The sequence below is a fragment of the Pelodiscus sinensis genome, chromosome 15 (assembly GCF_052426305.1).
Source record: "Pelodiscus sinensis isolate ZL-2025 chromosome 15, ASM5242630v1, whole genome shotgun sequence".
Classification (NCBI taxonomy): domain Eukaryota; kingdom Metazoa; phylum Chordata; order Testudines; family Trionychidae; genus Pelodiscus; species Pelodiscus sinensis.
This window is the reverse complement of record NC_143066.1, coordinates 2584492-2604703: the sequence shown is the minus strand read 5'-3', so window position 1 is coordinate 2604703 and position 20212 is coordinate 2584492. Positions and strand designations below refer to the sequence as shown.

The window sequence follows — 20212 nt, the reverse complement described above, 5'->3', positions numbered from 1 at the left end:
CGGTCAAAAAGGCAAATAGGATGCTAAGAATTATTAGGAAAGGGATAGAAAATAAGACATAGAATATCTTACTGCCCCTGTATAAAACTATGGTACGCCCACATCTTGAATACTTTGTACAGATGTGGTCTCCTCACCTCAAAAAAGATATTTTGGCCTTGGAAAGGGTTCAGAAAAGGGCAACTAAAATGATTAGGGGTTTGGAACGGGTCCCATATGAGGAGAGGTTAAAGCGACTGGGACTTTTCAGTTTAGAAAAGAGGAGACTGAGAGGGGATATGATAGAGGTCTATAAAATCATGAGTGGTGTGGAGAGGGCCGATAAAGAAAAGTTATTTATTAGTTCCCTAAATAGAAGAACTAGACGACACCAAATGAAATTAATGGGGAGCAGGTTTAAAACTAATAAAAGAAAGTTCTTCACACAGCATGTAGTCAACCTGTGGAACTCCTTGCCAGAGGAGGCTGTGAAGGCTAGGACTATAATAGAGTTTAAAGAGAAGCTAGATAATTTCATGGAGGTTAGGTCCATAAAAGGCTATTAGCCAGGGGATAAAATGGTGTCCTTGGCCTCTGTTTGTCAGAGGCTGGAGAGGGATGGCAGGAGACAAATCACTTGATCATTGTCTTCGGTCCACCCTCTCTGGGGCACCTGGTGCTGGCCACTGTCGGTAGACAGGATACTGGGCTAGATGGACCTTTGGTCTGACCCACTACGGCCGTTCTTATTTTCTTATGTAAGAAAAGCATACCTCTTATGCTGCTGAAAATACGTGCAATTCTTAGCATTCCACTGATATTAATGAAATGCAAATATAAAGAAGTAATACAGATATTAAAGGAGGACCCAGTTGCAATGAGGTTAGAAACCCCAAAGGAGAAGAAAACCTATTTAATATACAAAGAAATAAAAGTACACAGAATATTTCAAGATAGTAGTAAACCAGAGCAACACCCCTGTTCCAAAGAAAAAGTACATAAGCACCCCAGCACTTTGCCAGTTATCCTAGGCAAGAAGAGAGAATTCCTGACAGGAGGGCACAAGAGTCCTTCTTCCACTTAATGCAAATGCTTCCAGAGAAAGAAGCAAAGGAGAGGAAAGAGCTCAGAGGATAAAATAGGGATCCCCATGTGAGGCTATGTCTACACTGCATGTGAAACAAGGAAGACAGGGCTTCTGAAAGAGCACATCTGCTCTTCTGCAAAAAATGTCAGAAAAGCAGATGTGTCCCCTGGACGCAGGAGAGTTTTTCCAGGATACCAAAACTCCATAGTCTAGACATAGCCTCAGAAAGGAAAGCATGTGAAAATTCTTAGGCATTCAACAATATTAGACAGGCTTCAACTCATTCCTTCGAAGAATGAGATGAGAAACAATGAGATATAAGCAGAAAATATTAATTTTCTTATCTTAGATAAATATTAAGAAAGCAAAGGCATGCTAGATTTATCTGACTCTTTGGTCCGCTTCTGAACAAGATTCTTTCAGCTGTCAAGTCTCAAGCCAAATTCTTACCTGAGGACTGTTTCACCCATTGCTGTAACAAGGAGGCTATGGTTAATTAAAATAATGTCTGCAGAGTGACCTATCTTTCCACTCAACTTCACCTGTTAAAAATAAAATAAAAAAGCATCAATTAGAAAAGACATAACTGTAAAACAGCAGATGTCAGCACTGCATACCTGGGTAGGAAAACAGGATCACAAGAATCACCATAATGGACTAAAACAAAAAACAGGACTTCCTCAGATCAAATACTGGAAGAAAACTGTCACAACCATATATACCAAAGGATACAATTTAAAAAAATGAACACATATGAAAAGGGGATCTGGCCCACGAAAGCTCATCACCTATTAAACCATCTTGTTAGTCTTTAAAGTGCTACATAGTCCTGTATTTTGTTTCAGCTACACTAGACTAACACGGCTACATTTCTATCACTATTCATAATGGACTAACAAAGACCATCTTGTCCCGCCCATATCCTGTCTTCAACACTGGAGCACCAGATACTTCAGAGAAAGATGGAAAAAAAATCTTTCAATAAGTAGATGTGGGATAATCTGCCCCTTAAAGTAAATGTCCTCCTAATCCCTAATAGTTAAAGGCTGCCTTAAATTCTAAAGAATAAGATTTAGTATCTATTCCACCGTTTGTTAGGGTCAGGGCTAACTATTATATATACTAGTTATACACAGAAAAGTTCAATCCCTTTCTGAATTCTGCTATTTTTAAATAGCTTTTTAAAAGTAATAGTCTCTAATGGTTCAATCAACTGCAACTGTGTGCATTAGTTTCCACTGACTAGCGATTTTAAGGTCATAATTGTGGCAGTGACATAGGATATAAAAACCAGGACTACTACTTCAACACCATTTATTTCTGCATAAGATCAGGCTTGCTAAGTGGTCATATGTGCTTTGATAAATAGTACATACTGCAGGTATTCACAATACAGAATCACATGCAACAACAGAGACCGTACAATCATCTTTACTTAGTAAGAACAGAACCCTTCACAAGCCAATTGATATACTTTTTATTTTTAAGTAGACTAGTGTACATTTTAATGGTTCTAGTTTTGTAATATGTAGAGCAGCTATACATATATTCTACTATAATGGCTTCAGAATTAACAGTGTAAAATAGAAAACAAAGGGTTGTCTATTACAAGTCCACTAGAATGAGATCTGAACTGTTTTGGTGCTAATGTAATTACAATTCAAATGAAACGGAGGGTAGGAAAAATACATATAACTAATGAAGTCAGGTAATTGCATATTCGAGACATGGCAGACCAGTATTTTAACATAAAGATACGGATTATTATTAAGTATACTGTAGCTCTATAGGTACAACAACTGCAGTTTAGACTGCTAGGCTGCTATTTGTACTGGTGGATCTTCCCCTGGTCTTTCAAAGAGGAGTAAGCTCCACCATTACAGGTCTGTCTGGGTATGTATACACTGCACCACCGTAACTTGAAATAAGATACACAATTTGAGCTATGCAATTGAGTATCTTATTTCAATGCTATTTCAACATAACTTATTTAGTCATTTGGCGCTGTCTACACAGTGCCAAATTTTGAAATAAAGCGCTATTCCGAAACGTCACTTACTCCTTGTAGAATGAGGTTTACAGCGACATTGGAATAGTGAGCCCAAACTAATGGGACTTGCCATGAAGACTCAGGATAGCTATTTCGGGATACTCTGGTATCCCAAAATAGCGCTGCAGTGGAGACATAGCCTCTGAAATTACTCTTACTTGAAAACAGGATAAATACTACCAGCTGCACTGAAGGGCAGGGTTGCACAAGTACAATGATATTTATCACTTGAATTGAAGCAAAACTGATGTAGACTAATCCATAAGGCAACAAAAAAGGTCACAAAATCCAATTCTGGTTTCCACTGAAAGTCACTTTTTAAAACCTTCAGCAATGACTAGCCAATTCCCTTAACAGTTCTCCTTCCTTGTGCTTCCCCCTCTTGCCCCATCCTGGCCTCTTCCTCCCTTGTTCATTATGGAGTCCCTCACTGATGCTTAATGGGAAAAATGGCAAAAGGACTAAGAGGAGGAGGAGAGATCAGGGCAACAATCTATCAATGACAAGTAAGAGACAAGGAGAGAAACTAGAAATTTGGTGCAGGCGGTATTTTGTTTTTAAATTAAACTTTAACTCTCCTAGCTAAAAGTTATCATTTTGGCACCCACCACTGAAGTAACTGAGGGTGCACCTACACAGCAGGGCTTAACTCGAAATAAGCTACACAAATTGAGCTACATCAATTGCGTAGCTAATTTCAAAATTGCGTATTTTGAAATTGAGAGTATCCACACAGCACTTATTTTGAAATAGAGCACTCTTCTTCTAACTTCCCTTACTCCTCATACAATGGGGGTTACAGGCGTCGGAGTAAGAAGTCCTACAGCTTGACAGTGTTCCAACATTATTTAGAAAATAATTGCCTGCTGTGTAGATGTGGACTAAGTTATTTCGAAATAACACTAATCATTTCGAAATAATGTTGTTGTGTAAACGTGCCCTGAGTGTTTCCAAAGCATAAAGCAAGATGAAGTACATAGACAGATTCCAGAAGACTGGAAAAGGGCAAATATTGTGTCCATCTATAAAAAGGGGAATAAGAACAACCCAGGAAACTACAGACCAGTCAGTTTAACGTCTGTCCCAGGGAAGATAATGGAGCAGGTAATTAAGGAAATCATATGCAAACAGTTGGAAGGTAATAAAGTGATAGGGATAGCCAGCATGGGTTTGTGAAGAACAAGTCATGCCAAACTAATCTGATAGCTTTCTTTGATAGGATAACGAGACTTGTGGATAAGGGACAAGCGGTGGATGTCATATACCTAGACTTTAGTAAGGCATTTGATACTGTCTCGCATGATATTCTTATTGATAAACTAGGCAAATATAACTTAGATAGGGCCATGATAAGGTGGGTGCATAATTGGCTGGATAACCGTACTCAGAGAGTTGTTGTTAACGGTGCTAAATCCTGCTGGAAAGGGATAACAAGTGGAGTTCCGCAAGGGTCTGTTTTGGGACCCGTACTGTTCAATATCTTCATCAATGATGTAGATATTGGGATAGAGAGTACGCTTATTAAGTTTGCAGATGATACCAAACTGGGTGGGGTTGCAACTTCTTTGGAGGATAGGGACATAATTCAAAATGACCTTAGCAAGTTAGAGAAATGGTCAGAGGTAAACAGGATGAAGTTTAATAAAGAGAAATGCAAAGTGCTCCACTTAGGAAGGAACAATCAGTTCCATACATACAAGATGGGAAGCGACTGTCTAGGAAGGAGCATGGTGGAAAGGGATCTAGGGGTCATAGTGGACCACAAGTTGAATATGAGTCAACAGTGTGATGCTGTTGCAAAAAAAGCAAATATGATTCTAGGTTGTATCAACAGGTGTGTTTTAAGTAAAACTCGTGAAGTCATTCTGCCGCTCTACTCTGCACTAGTTAGGCCTCAGCTGGAGTACTGTGTCCAGTTCTGGGCGCCACATTTCAAGAAAGATGTGGAGAAATTGGAAAGGGTACAGAGAAGAGCGACAAGAATGATTAAAGGTCTAGAGAACATGACCTATGAAGCCAGGCTTCATGAACTGGGTTGTTTAGTTTGGAAAAAAGAGGATTAAGGGGGGACATGATAGCGGTTTTCAAATATCTAAAAGGGCGTCACAAGGAGGAAGGAGAAAATTTGTTCCTCTTGGTTTCTGAGGACAGGACAAGGAGTAATGGGCTTAAAGTGCAGCAAGGGACGTTTAGATTGGACACTAGGAAAAAATTCCTAACTGTCAGCGTGGTCGAATATTGGAATAAATTGCCAAGGGAGGTGGTGGAATCTCCCTCTCTGGAGATATTTAAGAACAGGTTAGATAGACATCTGTCAGGGATGGTGTAGACGGAGCTTGGTCCTGCCTGGAGGGTGGGGGGCTGGACTCAATGACCTCTCGAGGTCCCTTCCAGTCCTGTGATTCTATGAGATCAAAGGACAAAAGTCCACTGCTGTTAATAGTTTTCCCAGTCAGCTTGGAAATAAGGACTTAATCAGCTGGAAAGACATATGCAAACAGATATGTCTTGCAGCTTTGTTAAAAAGTAGCCTCAGCCACAGACAGACACAAGAAATAAAATTCAGGCTTAGATTAAGATTCCAAACTCCAGCAAAGTTCAGGCATCGGGAAATATGGAAGCAGGGGGAAGAGGCATTTTCTCAGGACCATTATTACTCAGAATTAATCTGTTTTAAATAAAGGAGAGGTAAAAGGAGCTGTAACATCAACATCATTGTATTTTTAAACTTGTGGCCAGGCTGGATGTTGGGGTTGAATAAAGCCACTTTTGAGTGAAAGCCTATGCAGCCCTTAATGAGTGGTTCCATCAATTTCTGCAGAATGTTATTATTTTTATATTTCTAGCCTTTGGGGTTTCATGCTCATTTTACAACCATCATCCTGAGTCTGGAGACAAAAACAGAAGCTCTAAGAAAGGTAGATACTGAATTCATTCTTCATAATGGAATGATAATGCCAGTGACTAATGGCAAAAATATAACTGTTATAGTAATATTATAGTTAAGTTAGTTATATGTTAAGTACAACTTTTTAAATAGAAGCATCCAGTGATGCTGGGACTGGACATTTTAAGAATGCTGCCACCGCTACCACCACCACCTTTTCTTCCCCCATCAGACCCTTGCTCAAATGGTACTAAAAATTAAAGTAAAGAATGGTTGAACTCTGTCATTCATCCTGACAACTTGCTAGCAGAAAAAACTGGTATTTTAAAAATGTTTGTTGGCTGTTGCATCACAAAGTATATACAAATATATATGACCTGCAGAAAGAGGGAGGATATATTCAGTGTCTATGAAGACAAATGGGGATGAATGGGTTAAGGTGGGGGCAACAATGAAGAAAAGGAAGGTATGGTAGAGTGCCAAGCAACAGCCCCTGAGCCAGTAAACATGGTCACTGCAGCTCCAATTAAATACTGGAGAACAGACCTCATTAAGAAGAGCTGTGCCTAATGGATGGGTGGAGGAGAACTGGACTACTAATGTCACTAGACAAAGGATACAAAAAGGTGGAGGGAGGAAGTGGACAGAGAAAGGGGGAGAGAGACTGTTTTTCCCTGCATGCCTCAAGAGCCGAGGACTCCCTAAGACTGTAGGTGTAAGGGTTGAGCAGTGTACAAGGTTGGTGGGAACCAATATTGTAAATAAGGCTATGTCTAGACTGCAAGCCTCTTTCAAAAGAGGCTTTTTCAAAAGATACTTTCGAAAAAGAGCGTCTAGACTGCAAGCGGAAATTTCGAAAAAGCAAGCCGCTTTTTTAAAAGAAAGCAGCGAGTGAGTCTGGATGCTCTCTTTCTAAAAAGCCCTGTCGGCATTCAAGAACGCCTTTTTTCGAAAGAGCACTTTCGAAAAAAGGCGTTCTTCCTCGTGAAATGAGGTTTACTGCCGTCGAAAGAAAAGCCGCGTTCTTTCGATTTAATTTTGAAAGAACGCGGCTGTAGTCTAGACGCAGGTGAAGTTTTTTCGAAAAAAGGCTACTTTTTTCGAAAAAAAACCCTGAGTCTGGACACAGCCTAAGAGGCACTGAGTGTTTTACCAGCATAAAGGTTTCTGAGATGTGTGTGCACTTCAAAAAGGGACAGGAGTGAGCAGGCCCTGACAAAGAAGGCTAGACTAGAGAAATCAGGGATGCAAGAGAAAAAACATACTTCTGAATTAAACACCACAATTCTTGGCTCCATCTTAGAAGCAATATGTATTTCCTTAAAGAGTGGGGTTTTGTCTAGAGGATAACGGTGATCCCTGATCAATTTGTCACACAACAGAAAGCTGGCAAAAGTAAAAGAGGAGCTATTTATCTATACAGACTGATGATGTATCTCAGCAACACTTTTACCACCCTCCCTCCGCAGTCTACCTCACCTACCTTCATGATTTCCTCTGTTTCTCCTTCAAGAGTGATTGTGTACATGGACAATAGGAGGTTCTCTGTTATTACCACCAAAAAATCACTTTTCTCCATGACCAAGAGCTTTTGGATTGGACTGTCAGTGCTCAATGCATGGCTTGTTTTTCCTTTTTCATTCACGTAATGCACAGACCCTGCAGTAAATACAAGCCAATTACATGCTATTCTGTTCCAATACACCTGTAAACCACAACAATTTATGATCAATAATGTTAATGATCTGACAAACCCACAAACATAAATAATTCAGAGTCAAGGCTACAGAGAACAAAAATAAACATTGTTTAATCTTGGTTAAGGTTACTCTGTTCCACTTCAACAACATATTCCTCAAATGCGGAAAAGCTAGCAAATGCACCCAGCTAAAATCGACATCCACATTTTTATTTCTCTTCTTATACATTGTTGGAGCTAAGTCAGTGTAGTAGTTTAAATAAGAACAACACATGTAAAAAGTTGATTTCTTTTCTTCAAAGTAATGCAAAACTACAAAAAATCTTAAAAGGTCATCTACATTTAACATATGTGTCTTTCTTGTCTGTATAGTTCTAGTTACCAATGCATGACATTTTTTGAAATGTTGGACATTAGCAATGTGTTGTGGAAAGACGACAGTAAAAAGTTAAATATTTTATATTCATTTAGTTAGAAAAAGAGAAGTTTGGGTGTTGACCATAACTGTGTATTTGTAGAAGGACAATTTCATTAAAATAGAACAGAACAACCTAACTTACATTAAAAGAGTTTTTCTATGTGACTCTCCTTAGTTTTTGAAGAAACAACATAAACTGGAAATGAAAAACAGAAACCAAATACAGTGCCTTACAAAAAGAACGACAGCAAATAACACAGTGGCTTCAACAAACAAACATTCAACTACGGAGAAATGCCAGCCTTAAATTAAATAAGGCTACAACAACTTGTTTAATCTGCTGAGTGCGAAACCCATAGGACACTACATAGGAAAGAAAGTTCCCGTTAGTTAGTGTGGAGCTTGCAATAAGGCAGCGCTTAAGTTAATACTGAAACATTAATTGCGTCACTGGAATTTGAGAAATCTGCTGCCATGTATAGATTAGGTATGCTAGATGGACCTTTGGTCTGACTCAGTATGGTCATTCTTATGTAAAATCCCAATTAATCAGTTAACCAATTAAACGTTAGATTAACCTAACATTTAATCAGTTAACGGACCAAGTAGGATACCGGGCAGGGCAGTCTGCGAGGCAGCCACTCCTGGCCACCACGCTGTGGCTTGCTGCTGGCCACCAGCCCCCATGCTAGAGCTTGGGCTGGCTGCCAGCCACTGGCCACAAGCTTCTGGATCCTATGTTGGGGTTGGGGCAGGCTTCCGGGTCCTCGCCCCTATGCTGTGGCTGGGGCTGGCTGCCGGCTTCCAGGGCTGGCTCTGCCCCAGCCACCAACCGTGTGGGTCTCGCTGCCGGAGCTGGGTTCTGGCCCCAGCCACCAGCTGTGGGGCTGGTTGCTCTCAGGGAAATGGTTAATTGTTACCTGGTAAGTATCACTCAATGGGGTGATGCTTACCAGGTAACTGGTTAACGGATTACCCATCATTGCTTAGCAAACCATGTCAGTATATCATTAATGTAGCACTTTCATAGTGGGGCACATTAAATCAGGATGCATCTACACAGCCGAGTTTAACTCAAAATAAACTACACAAATTGAACTACATCAATTGTATAGCTTATGTCGAAATAGCTTATTTTGAAATTGGGAGCATCTACACAGCACTTATTTCAAAATAGAGCACTCTTCTGCCGACTTCCCTTACTCTTCGTACTACGAACGTTACAGGCGTTGGAGTAAGAAGTCCTCCAGCTTGACAGTATTTTGACATCATTTTGAAATAATTGCCTGCTGTGTAGACGCAGACTAAGTTATTTTGAAATAATGCTAGTTGTTTCGAAATAATGTTGCTGTGTAGACACACCCTCAATGATTAAATAATACACATTTTCCCAAAAAATCAAAACCAGAAAATTATAAAAAAGGGAGTTTTGTGTAAGCTACAGATACTCGGTAATCTACCCCATAAATTTAGTGTAAATCTCCATACAAAGGAATTCTGAAAAAAAAGTAAAACAGCAGAGTCCTAATTACAAAAGTAATTTGTTTTTATTTCCAAGCTACTATTAGATACACCACTCCCTTCAAATTCCTACGGCACAGAAAATTAAAATCTCTGTTTAACAAAAAATAATGTGTTTCATTTTTTTTCTGGAATAAAACTAACACTTAACAGATACTTCCTTTCTTCTCTTTTATTACATTCAATTCTTTAATGAAACCATTATTGTGGCTTCACTACCCCACAGCTTAACACTTTGCATTTACCCACCACTTTCCACAGTTCAGTATCAGAGTCTACAATGATTTGCATGTAGGCCAGGCCTGGGCAAAATAGAGCCCGTGGGGCCGGATCCAGCCTGCCAAGCCACCGGATCCGGGTAGCAGAGGCAGTTGGGAGCCCGAGGCAGGCTCCCCAGCTTGGTCCGCAGCCCTGTGCACCAGGCAGAAATGTGGCTGCAGGGCTCTGTTTCTGCTTTAAACCTGGAGGGGATGGGGGAAGTTTTAGGAGCTGTCCTGCCCCCAGCATATTCCCATTGGCTGCTTTCTGGCAGAAACCAGCCAATGGGAGCTGCGTGTTAGAATAACAGGCAGCTAAGAAGACTCATGCCTCCTCTCCTGGGCTCAGTTATTCATGAAGCACATGGCCAGTCAAGTAGGCTGGCTGGCTGGGAACATTTTAAGCTCTGCAGTCAGGCAGGCTAGTTTGACAACTGACAAGTAAGTCTCCTGGCCGCAGCCTGCTTCTGGCACCCCAGCCCTTTCCTGCCCCAACTCTCTGCCCCCCCACTCAACATACCCAAACCCTCTGTCCCCCTCTTGCACCCATATCCCCTTTCAGATCTGGCCCCCAATCTCCTGCCCCAGATCACAATCCTCTCCTACCCTAGGTCACATCTCAAACCCCTACATTCCAGTCCCCTGCCCTAGGTCACAACTGCCTGCTTCATCCCAACTCCCTCCCAAACCCCACTCTCTCTCCTGCACCCCAGTCCCTTACCCCAAGCTCCCTTCTGCACCCAACCACCATCACAGAGCCTGCACCTCCTCCATTAATATCATGGAAGAGTGTGGCCCTCAACCACTTTCCAAAATCTTGGAGTGGCCCCTTATCAAAAATTATTGCTTACCCTTCACGTAGGCAGAGCCCTGCACATGAAGTCCCATTAACCTAAACAGAGTATCTGCACAGAGCTTGTTCAGGTTCAAGGCTTTAGCCATGAAATGGAGAACAGCGTACTTTACTGAAACTGCAAGGGGAATTTAGTTAGGGAGCATATAATTATCACAACAGTAATTTGGCCAGGATACTAGGGTGAGCAACATTCTTTTGACAGTTCCATGTGGTCTTTAATGACAATAAATGGTCACTTTTTAGATCTCATTTTGAACTGTGTCCTTCAGTCCTTCTGTCACACTTGGCTATTGCAACACAAAGCACCAATTATCATATGCATAAGACCACCCACTGTTTCAAGGTCCTCTCCAGTACCCAGGGAAAGGGTTAGTTAAGACTTTTAATTGAATTTTAAGAAAGTTTTCACACAAAAGACTTTTCTGAAAAAAGTTATCAAGTGCTCAGCTAATTGAGTGGACAAAGGAACTGGATTAGACTCTCAAGACAAAGGGTAGCAGAGAGTTGATGCTGTTCAGGGGGAGATATATTGGGATGAATGCTGTTCTCTTCTCTATTAATGGCCTGGAAGAGACAAAGTAGTAAATAAATTAATGATGCTGGCAAAAAAAGTAGAATATACAACAAGGGTGCATTCTCAGGGTACAGCTCAGGGTACTTTGAACAGATTAGAGCCTGGATATAAAACACTTTAGAAATCTCATGTCAGGAGTCTAAATAAGTGCAGCAATTGCAGCATGGAGTCATTACAACAATTCTGTGTGTGTAAAACACCATTATAAAAGTGAGAAAGTTGTTGATAAATTTCAAGCATTAAAATGGTTTATCTACTCTAAAGCAAAGATCTCTCTTAAGGTCCGATAATCTACGAGTTATTTTAGTATGGTGATGAAAGCTTTAGAAATGTTTGCAATATAACTTTTCAAGGGAAGTAACACAATCAGAAAAAGAAATATTTGAAATATTAGTAATTTCTCATTTATTTTTATTGCAAAAGGCACTCCATGGTCTACACCAAGGGCAGGTAAGATATGTCCCATGAGCTGTATCTGTCCCACCAAGCTCTCTGCCTGCTGTGCTGAAAGGAGGAAGTTATTCACCTTGGTGCAGTAACGATGGCTCTTCAAGATGTGTGTCCCCGTGGATGCTCCACTGTTGGTGTTGGGTCGTTCCGGCACTGCAGATGGGAGTTTTCATGAGCAGTGGTCAGCTGGACCATGCATGCGCGGCACGTGCCTCATGCCGTTTGATCTCTCATGTTGTCTGGCTCCCACCAGTTCCTCGAATCCATCCCAGTACCTACAAGATATAATAAGAAACTCCAAAGTGGGGACGAGGGCGGGTAGTGTAGCACCCTTGGGGACTCACATCTCGAAGAACTGTCATTACTGCACCAAGGTGAGTAACTTCCTCTTCTTCTTTGAGTAGTGTCCCTGTGGGTGCTCCACTGTTGGTGACTGTGTAGCAGTTCCCGAGTATAAGGAAGGCAGGTAACAGAGTCACTACTTATTGACAGTCGAGAGCACTGCAGATGCTACCGTAGTGTCAGTAGATAACTTATGAGAAATTGCATAGTGTTTCATGAAAATATCTTTGGTGGACCGTGTGGCCGCTCGACAAATATATTTAAGAGGAACTCCATGAAGGAAGGCCGTAGAGGTTGCTATAGCTCTCGTAGAATGAGCTCTTAAGTGTCTCTGGCAGTGGTTTATTCCGTATAGCATAGCACTTTTGAATGCAAGTAACAATAATGTTTGAGATCCCTTGTGATGAGAGGGGTTGGCCTCTGCAGCGTTCTGCTACTGAAATTAGTAGGCGGTTTGTTTTGCAAAAGGTTCAAGTTCTCTCTAAATAGAAGGCAAATGATCTACGAACATCTAGCAAATGAAGCAGGGCCTCACGAACACTCGCGTGTGGCTTAGGGTAGAAAGACAGAAGTATGATTGGCTCATTTATGTGAAAGTCTGAGCAAGCCTGTGGAATGAAGGATGGATGTGGATACAGTGTGACTTTGTCTTTGCTGAAGATGGTGTATGGCGGCACTGCCATTAGGGCTGCTATTTCTCCAACTCTGCGGGCGGAGGTGATGGCTAGCGGAAATGTAAGTTTGAGTATCATCATTAAATGTGGAGCAGCTGCTATTGGCTCAAAGAGAGCACGGGTTAGAGCGTGGAGAACCAGCTCCAGGTTCCACGCAGGTAGATTGGAGAGGCCTTGAGGAACCTCCTGATGGTAGGATGTGCAAACACTGAAGAACCATCAATTGAGCTGTGGAATGCAGTGATCGCTCGGGAGCAGGGCACGGGGCTTAACCCTTTAGCCCCAGCCGCCCCGCACTAATGTGGCCCCAACTAATGTGGCCCCAGCTGTGCTGGTGGGAGCAGGGGACATGGTACTGGAGAAGGGTACTAGTGAGTGCTGGGGCAGGAGACAGGGTGCCAGTCGGGACAGAGTTCTGTGGCTAGGGGCAGGGGAGAGGGAACAGGGTGCCAGGAGGGCAGGGGACAGGTTTCTGTGGCAGGGAACAGGGTGCCAGTGGGGACAGAGTTCTGTGGCTGGGGGCGGGGGAGAGCGAGAACAGGGTGCCAGGAGGGCAAGGGACAGGGTTCTGTGGCAGGGGGTTAATGGGGGCAGAGAGTCCCCTGCGCCAGCCTCCTCCCAGGATTCCACCCCCCAGAGGAGGGAAGCCCCGTCACACACCTCCTCTGGGCCTGACTCCCCCCTCCCACGGAGCAGGGAAGCCTGCGCATGCGCCCCCTCGGGGTCGAGCTCCTCTCCCACGGAGGAAGGAAGCCACATCGCGCGCCTCCCCCCGGGACTCCTCCCCCATCCCCTGCAGAGGAGGGAAGCTCCAGCGTGTGCCTCTTCTGGAGACTCCTAACCCCTCCCCCCCCCAGGAGGGAACCCTAGCACACACCTCCCATTGGGACTCCTCTCCTCTTCCCCCGCCGAGGAGGGAAGCCTCAGCGTGTGTCTTCCCCCGGGACTCCTACCTCTTCTCCCTGCGCAGCAAGTCCCCGGAGCACCACAGACCTGGAGGAGGGGAGCAGGCAGCGCACTTCCGGAAACCCCAGAAGTAGCGCGCAGCTGCCGGACTTCTGTCCACCCTGTGGGAAGCTGGCACTACCTCCATTGTCGCTGGAGATAGGTAGTAGGGCTTCCAGGGGGTGAGGAAAATTGGGGGGGGGGGCCCCGAATGCCTCACGATCAACTGGTCGAGTCCTCCCGATCGACCCGTCGATTCCGATCGACGGGTTGATGACCATGGCAATAGGACATTTCTCGCTTTGTCCGAACAGTGGAGTTCACCTTCTTGGAACCAATGAGCCAGGCTGTCAACCGTAGGCTGTGTCTACATTGGCAAGATATTGCGCAAACGTGGCCGCTTTTGTGCAAAATCTTGCCGCCTGTCTACACTGGCCGTGAGTATTTGTGCAAGAACACTGATGTTCTATTGTATGAGATCAGTGCTTCTTGTGCAAATACTCTGCCACTCCCGCTCAGGGATAAGTCCTCTTGCGCAAGTGTTCTTGCGCAAGAGGCCAGTGTAGACAGGTAACATCAATTTCTTGCACAAGAAAGCTCGATGGCTAAAATGGCCATCGGAGCTTTCTTGTGCAGGTGTGCATCTACACTGGCACGGATGCTTTTGCGCAAAAGCAAATATTTTGCACAAAGGCACATGTCAGTATAGACGCTCTCTTGCGCAAATACTTTTAACGGAAAAACTTTTCCATTAAAAGTATGTGCTAAATCATGCCAGCATAGACACAGCCATAGCGTATGGGGTTGAGGATGAATTAGGGTCCTGTTGTTCTGGGTTAGGAGATCGGGATAAGTGAGAATGTGATAAGGTGGTTGAGGAGACATCTGATAAAGATAGGAAAACTATGTTTGTCATGCCCAGAATGGGGCTATGAGAATTACTGTTGTACCGTCTCTGTTGATTTTCTTGAGAACTCTTGGAATGAGTGGTGTAGGAGGAAAGGCGTACAAGAGGGGGCCCCTCCAATGGAGGAGAAAGGCACCCCCTAGAGATCCGTTACCTATGCCAGCCCTGGAACAGTATTGCTGGCATTTCGTATTGTCGTGTGAGGTGAAGAGGTCTATTTGTGAACGATCCCAATGATTGAAAATAGGCTGGAGGACATGCCAATGAAGCTACCATTCATGGTCTGGGGCAAAATGTTTGTTAAGCGAGTCCGCTAACACACTGTTGCAAGTAGGAAGCTGTCAAGGTAACAGCATTGCAGATGCACCAGTTCCATAGGCGAATTGCCTCAGTGCACAGGGAGCGAGAACGAGTGCCCCCCCGTTGATTTATAGAATACTATGTAGACATTGTCAGTAAGTATCCTCAACTGTGGTTCCTCGGATGTGTGGCAGAAAATGCCTGCTCATATTTGCAACTGCCCTGAGTACCAACAGATTGATATGCAAAGTAGATTCCTTGGTCATCCATAGACCTTGGACAGACATGTCTCCCATATGAACTCCCCATCACATGAGGAAGGCGTCAGTAATAATGTGTGGTAGGTTGATCCCGATCGAATGGGACTCCTGCAAGTAAGTTGTTTGGTTCGGTGTGACGGACCGGTCCGGGTCTGGGCACAGCTGAGGACGTCCACTCAGGGCGAATTGCTCAAATTCGGGGCTCCTTACAGCCCCATACTGGAGACCTTCCCAAACAGGCCACACACCAGTCCCACAGAGCGCTTCAGCTGCCTGCCTGAAGCCTCATGAGCAAAACCCCTCCAACACCCCAGCAATATCCGTGCCCCAGATGGCCCCGGGCCTTATACACAGGTGAGGGGTCTAGAACCCAATCTCACCTTCCCCGAACAAGTTCTGTCCAGTTCCAAGAAACCAGCCACAGATCCCTGGTCAATTTACCCTCTGGACCTTACCCACAAATCACGCTGAGCCAATCCTTTAGAATCTACCATCTAAAGGTTTATTACTACAAGAAAGAAAAGCATGAGAGTGAGGTTGCTAAAATATCATACATTACATGCATCGAATCTCCCAGTTCTCGATGCAGGCTTGCAGCAACGATGTTATAACTGCTGGCTTAAAAGTTCTTGTTGCACATCCTAGGTCAGGATGGGTCCACAGTTCTTTCCAGCTCTTCAATCCCTGCACTGCTGCCTCTGGGATGAAGTGCTGAGCTGAGTACCAGATGGAGATGGCCACATGGCAAATTTATACCTCCTTCCTGGTCTCTTCCAGGCTGGCTAGAGTCACATGGCCAGTGGCCAGGTGTGTCTTTGGCCTTCAGAGGCCCATTGTTCCCTGGAGCTTCACTCATTAGCATGTCCATAGGCAAAAATTCCTAGCCCATTACTCAAGCACATTCAGAGAGACTTCCAGTCTCCATACAGATCACAGATCCGTAACTCCACACACAGACATTATACAGATATATAAAGAGCAAGTACACAATCAGAAGAAAGTAAGCTTTTGTTTGACCCCTCACATGGCCCCCTTTGTACCACTTTTGGGGTGAACCCCCCCATGGGTGCGGCAGTTACCCGGCTCGGTAATCCAATAACGTCACAATTGGTCCACCACTTCAGAGACATTATAATGTCAATAGGTAGGGACACTTGCCTGTGTACATCCCGCATCCAGTGGGTGTAAACAGAGGCCAGCCGGAGTTGAAGACTGCGAAAATGAAGACTCGCATGAGCAACCACGTAAGTTGTAGCTGCCATATGACCCATGAGCTGAAGACAGGTAAGTATTGGTGCTCTGGGGCTGTTTGTGAGAGTAAATACGAGGTCTTGGATTGCTTAGAATCATTGCAGTGGTAAGTACACCCTTGCCATGGTGGCATCTAGGTGGGTTCCAATGAACTTTAAGGTTTTTGTAGGTAGAAGCGTTGATTTCTGTTCATTGAGAATGAGGTCTAAGAAGTCGAATGTGCGTCTGGTAATGGATATCATATGGAGAGTGTCCTCATCTGTTGGCCCTTTTATTAGACAGTCGTCTAGGTAGGGAAAAATCATAATCTGTTGCCGACGTAGGTATGCCACTATAACAGCGAGTGTCTTTGAAAACACTCTGAGCACTAACGACAGGCCGAAAGGTAGAACATGGTACTGATAGTATTCCGATCTGACCACAAAGCATAGAAATCATCTGTGCGCTGGATGTATGGAAATATGAAAGTAGGCATCTTGCAGGTTGAGGGCCACAAACCAGTTTCCCTATCCTAATGCTGGGAAAATGGATGCTAGGGTTACCATCTTGAATCATTGCTACTGTAGGTATCAGTTCAATATGCAAAGGTCTTAGAATAGGTCTCCAGCCACCTGTCTTTTTTGTTGTGAGAAAGTAGTGGGAGTAGAAACCCCTGCCCTTGAACTCTTCTGGCACCTTCTCTACTGCTCTGAGCCGGAGGACCTCCTTTTTTAATAGATCCTCACGAGAAGGTTACCCTAAGGAGGAACGGGGATGGTGGAGAGGTGGGAGGTATTGCTACGAAGGGTATGGCATAGCCTGATGACACGATCTCTAGAACCCAGCAATCTGATATGATGGCAGCCCGGTGGTGGTAAAATGGTCTCAGACGATGATGGAAAGTTGGGGTAGATCAATCGTGGTAAATCAACAAGGGGGATCTTGCAAGCCCTCGACCTGGAAGTCAAACTTGCTGTTTGCTTGTCTGCTGACTCTGGTTACGGTTGTTCTGAGGTCATCACCTCTGAGGTCACTGCCTCGGTCTGGATTGATCAAATCCCTATTGTTGGTATCTAGGGTATGAAAAGTCTCGGTGCCATTGGTATGGAACGTATCGTCTATGTCGGTACGGTGGGGTGTACATACCCAAGGTACGAAGGGCAGTTCTTGAATCCTTACTGGAATGTAAGGCCTCATCTGTCTTCCCTGAAAATAATTTGTCTTTATCAAAAGGGAGGTCTTCCACTTTTGTCTGCAGTTCATGAGGAACTGCAGCAGTCGAAGCCAGGAAGCCCTTCTCATGAACACGGAAGTTGCCGTGGCGCGGGCTGCTGTGTCAGCTATATCCAAGACTATTTGGAGAGAGGTTCTTGATGAAGCATATCCCTCTTATACTATTGATTTCAGTATAGATCTTTTTGAGTCTGGTAAATGCTCAATAAGGGAGGTAAATTTAGTATAGTTATTGAAATTATGGTTGGAAACCAATGCTGCATAATTAGATCTTCTAAGGAAAAGGGTCAATGACAAGTACATCTTACGCCCAAAGATGTCAAGGTACTCTCCTTATCCGCAGAATTATTCTTGTGCTGCTAAGTTTTGACCTCTGCTGAGCAGCATCCACTACTAATGAATTAGGTTGCAGGTGGGAAAAGAGAAATTCTGCGTCTTTGTATGGGACAAAGTACTTTTCATCCACCCACTTATTAGCTGGGGTTATTGATGCTGGAGTCTGCCAGATCTTGTCCACAGCCTTCATAATAGCCTCATCTATAGGCAGGGCTTGACAAATGGCGGTGAAATCTACTCGCCAGCCCCACACTGCGCATGCGTGCGCTGCCGGTGAACAGGGCCATTTCACTGCTGCATGTAGCTGCGGGCAGTTAGTCCGGACTAGTGGCATTTAAAAATGGCAACCAGACAGGAACATGCAAATAAAACCCGAGATATTTAAATCCCAGGCTTCATTTGCAACTTCGAATGCCTACATTAGCCTCCCTACTACTGAGCTACAATTCATCTTCAAGTTTGACACAATCAACTCTGGATTAAACAAAGACTGTGAATGGCTTGCTAACTACAAAAGCAGATTCTCCTCTCTTGGAATTCACACCTCCAGATCAGCTACTAGAAGTGGGCCTCATACTCCTTGATTGGATCCACCTTGTCATCTCCAGCCTGATCCCGGCCTGCATATTTATACCTGCCTCTGGAAATTTCCACTACATGCATCTGACGAAGTGGGTCTTTGCCCACGAAAGTTTATGCTCCTACACTTCAGTTAGTCTATAAGGTGCCACAGGACTCCTTGCCGCTTTTACATCTCAAACAGGTTGTGAGGGGCTACAGCTGGGCTCTGGGGGGAAGGGAGGTAGAGAAACAGGAAACAGGGTTGTCATAGGGGCTTGTATTCCTCTGTACTCCAAGAGGAATTTGTGTGTGTACAAGAGGAATTTGTGTATGTGTACTGTTACAGACAAAATTGTTGACAATCATTTTTCTAATGGATTACCAAAATAATTGAAACTGGTGTGATTATGTACTGTTATTTTGACAAAAATTGCAGAATTTTAAAATATGCACTGAAAATTTTTTTTGTGGGGGCAGAATGCCCCCGGGATTAACTTTTATTGTTTGTACATTATTATTGGGAGGAAATAGATACACACATTGTGAACAGCATGTAATTCATGCAGGGCAATGTGTAAATGTGCCTCTGCAGGCAACCACTTCCCTCGGATTGTATGTTGGTTCAGGTGTGCTCCCCACCTGATCAGTGATGCATCCACTGTGATCAGTATGGATGGTGGATCCTCCTGAAATGAAATCCTAGAGCATATGTTTCGTGGACTTGTCTGCCACTGTTAGTGGACTTTTGGTGTTTAATATTAGGTTCTTCTTCAGGCTGTACTTTTATGGTCTGTATAACAAGCGCAGACATACCTGTAGGCCATGCACGTAGAGTTGAGAATGTTTTACTAGGAAGGTGATGGCCACTAAATGCCTCATTAGTTGTTGGCAGGTACTGACTAATATCCATGGGCTGATTGTAATCACTGATATGAGAGTGGTCAGTACTGTGTCTCTGGTCATTGGTAATGATGCTTTGGCCTCTATTGAGTCCAGCTGTGCTCTAACTGTTGTACTGCGGGTTAGATTAGATTTCTATTTGTGTGAAAGAGGGTGATAGTTCTTTGGGTAGTATGTATTGTTTTTGCTTGAGTAGGTTCTTTCAGTAGGCAGTCGTCTAGGTACCAGAAACGAAAAACAGGACTATGTAGCACTATAAAGACTAACAAGATGGTTTATTAGGCGATGAGCTTTCGTGGGCCAGACCCACTTCCTCAGATCGTTAAAACTAGAGCTATTCAAGCTGCAGTCACACCACATGATTATAGCCAAAGATATGCCAAAAGTGACCAAATTCTTAACTTTTTTTTTTTTTTTTTTTAACAATAGCTCTTGGTCTAGGAATCTATTTGCAAGGATAATTTTTGAATTCTAGCTTTAACTCCTACCAAAACACTAACCTATAATGGAAACCATAAGAGACGACTACATAAAATGGCACATATATATGCTTTAAACCATTAAATTATTTAAAAGTCAGGCAACCAGAATTTGGCCTCTGATTTGGAGCATAGATGGCATAACAAAGAGGCAAACAAAGAATGTGAGAAACCACAAACACTTGCAGAAAGTTAAGTTATGTATCATTCATTGTAATAGAAGCTCTAAAGACAATTCTCAGTGTAAAGGTAAATTTCCCTGCAAAT

At 43.5% G+C, this 20212-nt stretch overlaps 1 protein-coding gene across 5 annotated transcripts in view; it reads right to left on the bottom strand.

The window, feature by feature from the left end:
- Positions 1-20212, bottom strand: part of IFT140 (intraflagellar transport 140) — a 214143-nt gene that overhangs the window by 148519 nt on the left and 45412 nt on the right. For all 5 annotated transcript variants that reach the window (XM_075898985.2, XM_075898987.2, XM_075898984.2 and 2 more), the window contains exons 6-7: positions 7487-7662; positions 1517-1608 (exon numbers count right to left, since the gene is read on the bottom strand). In XM_075898985.2, coding sequence (XP_075755100.2) covers positions 1517-1608; positions 7487-7662 — 268 coding nt within the window. The remainder of the gene's footprint in view (positions 1-1516; positions 1609-7486; positions 7663-20212) is intronic.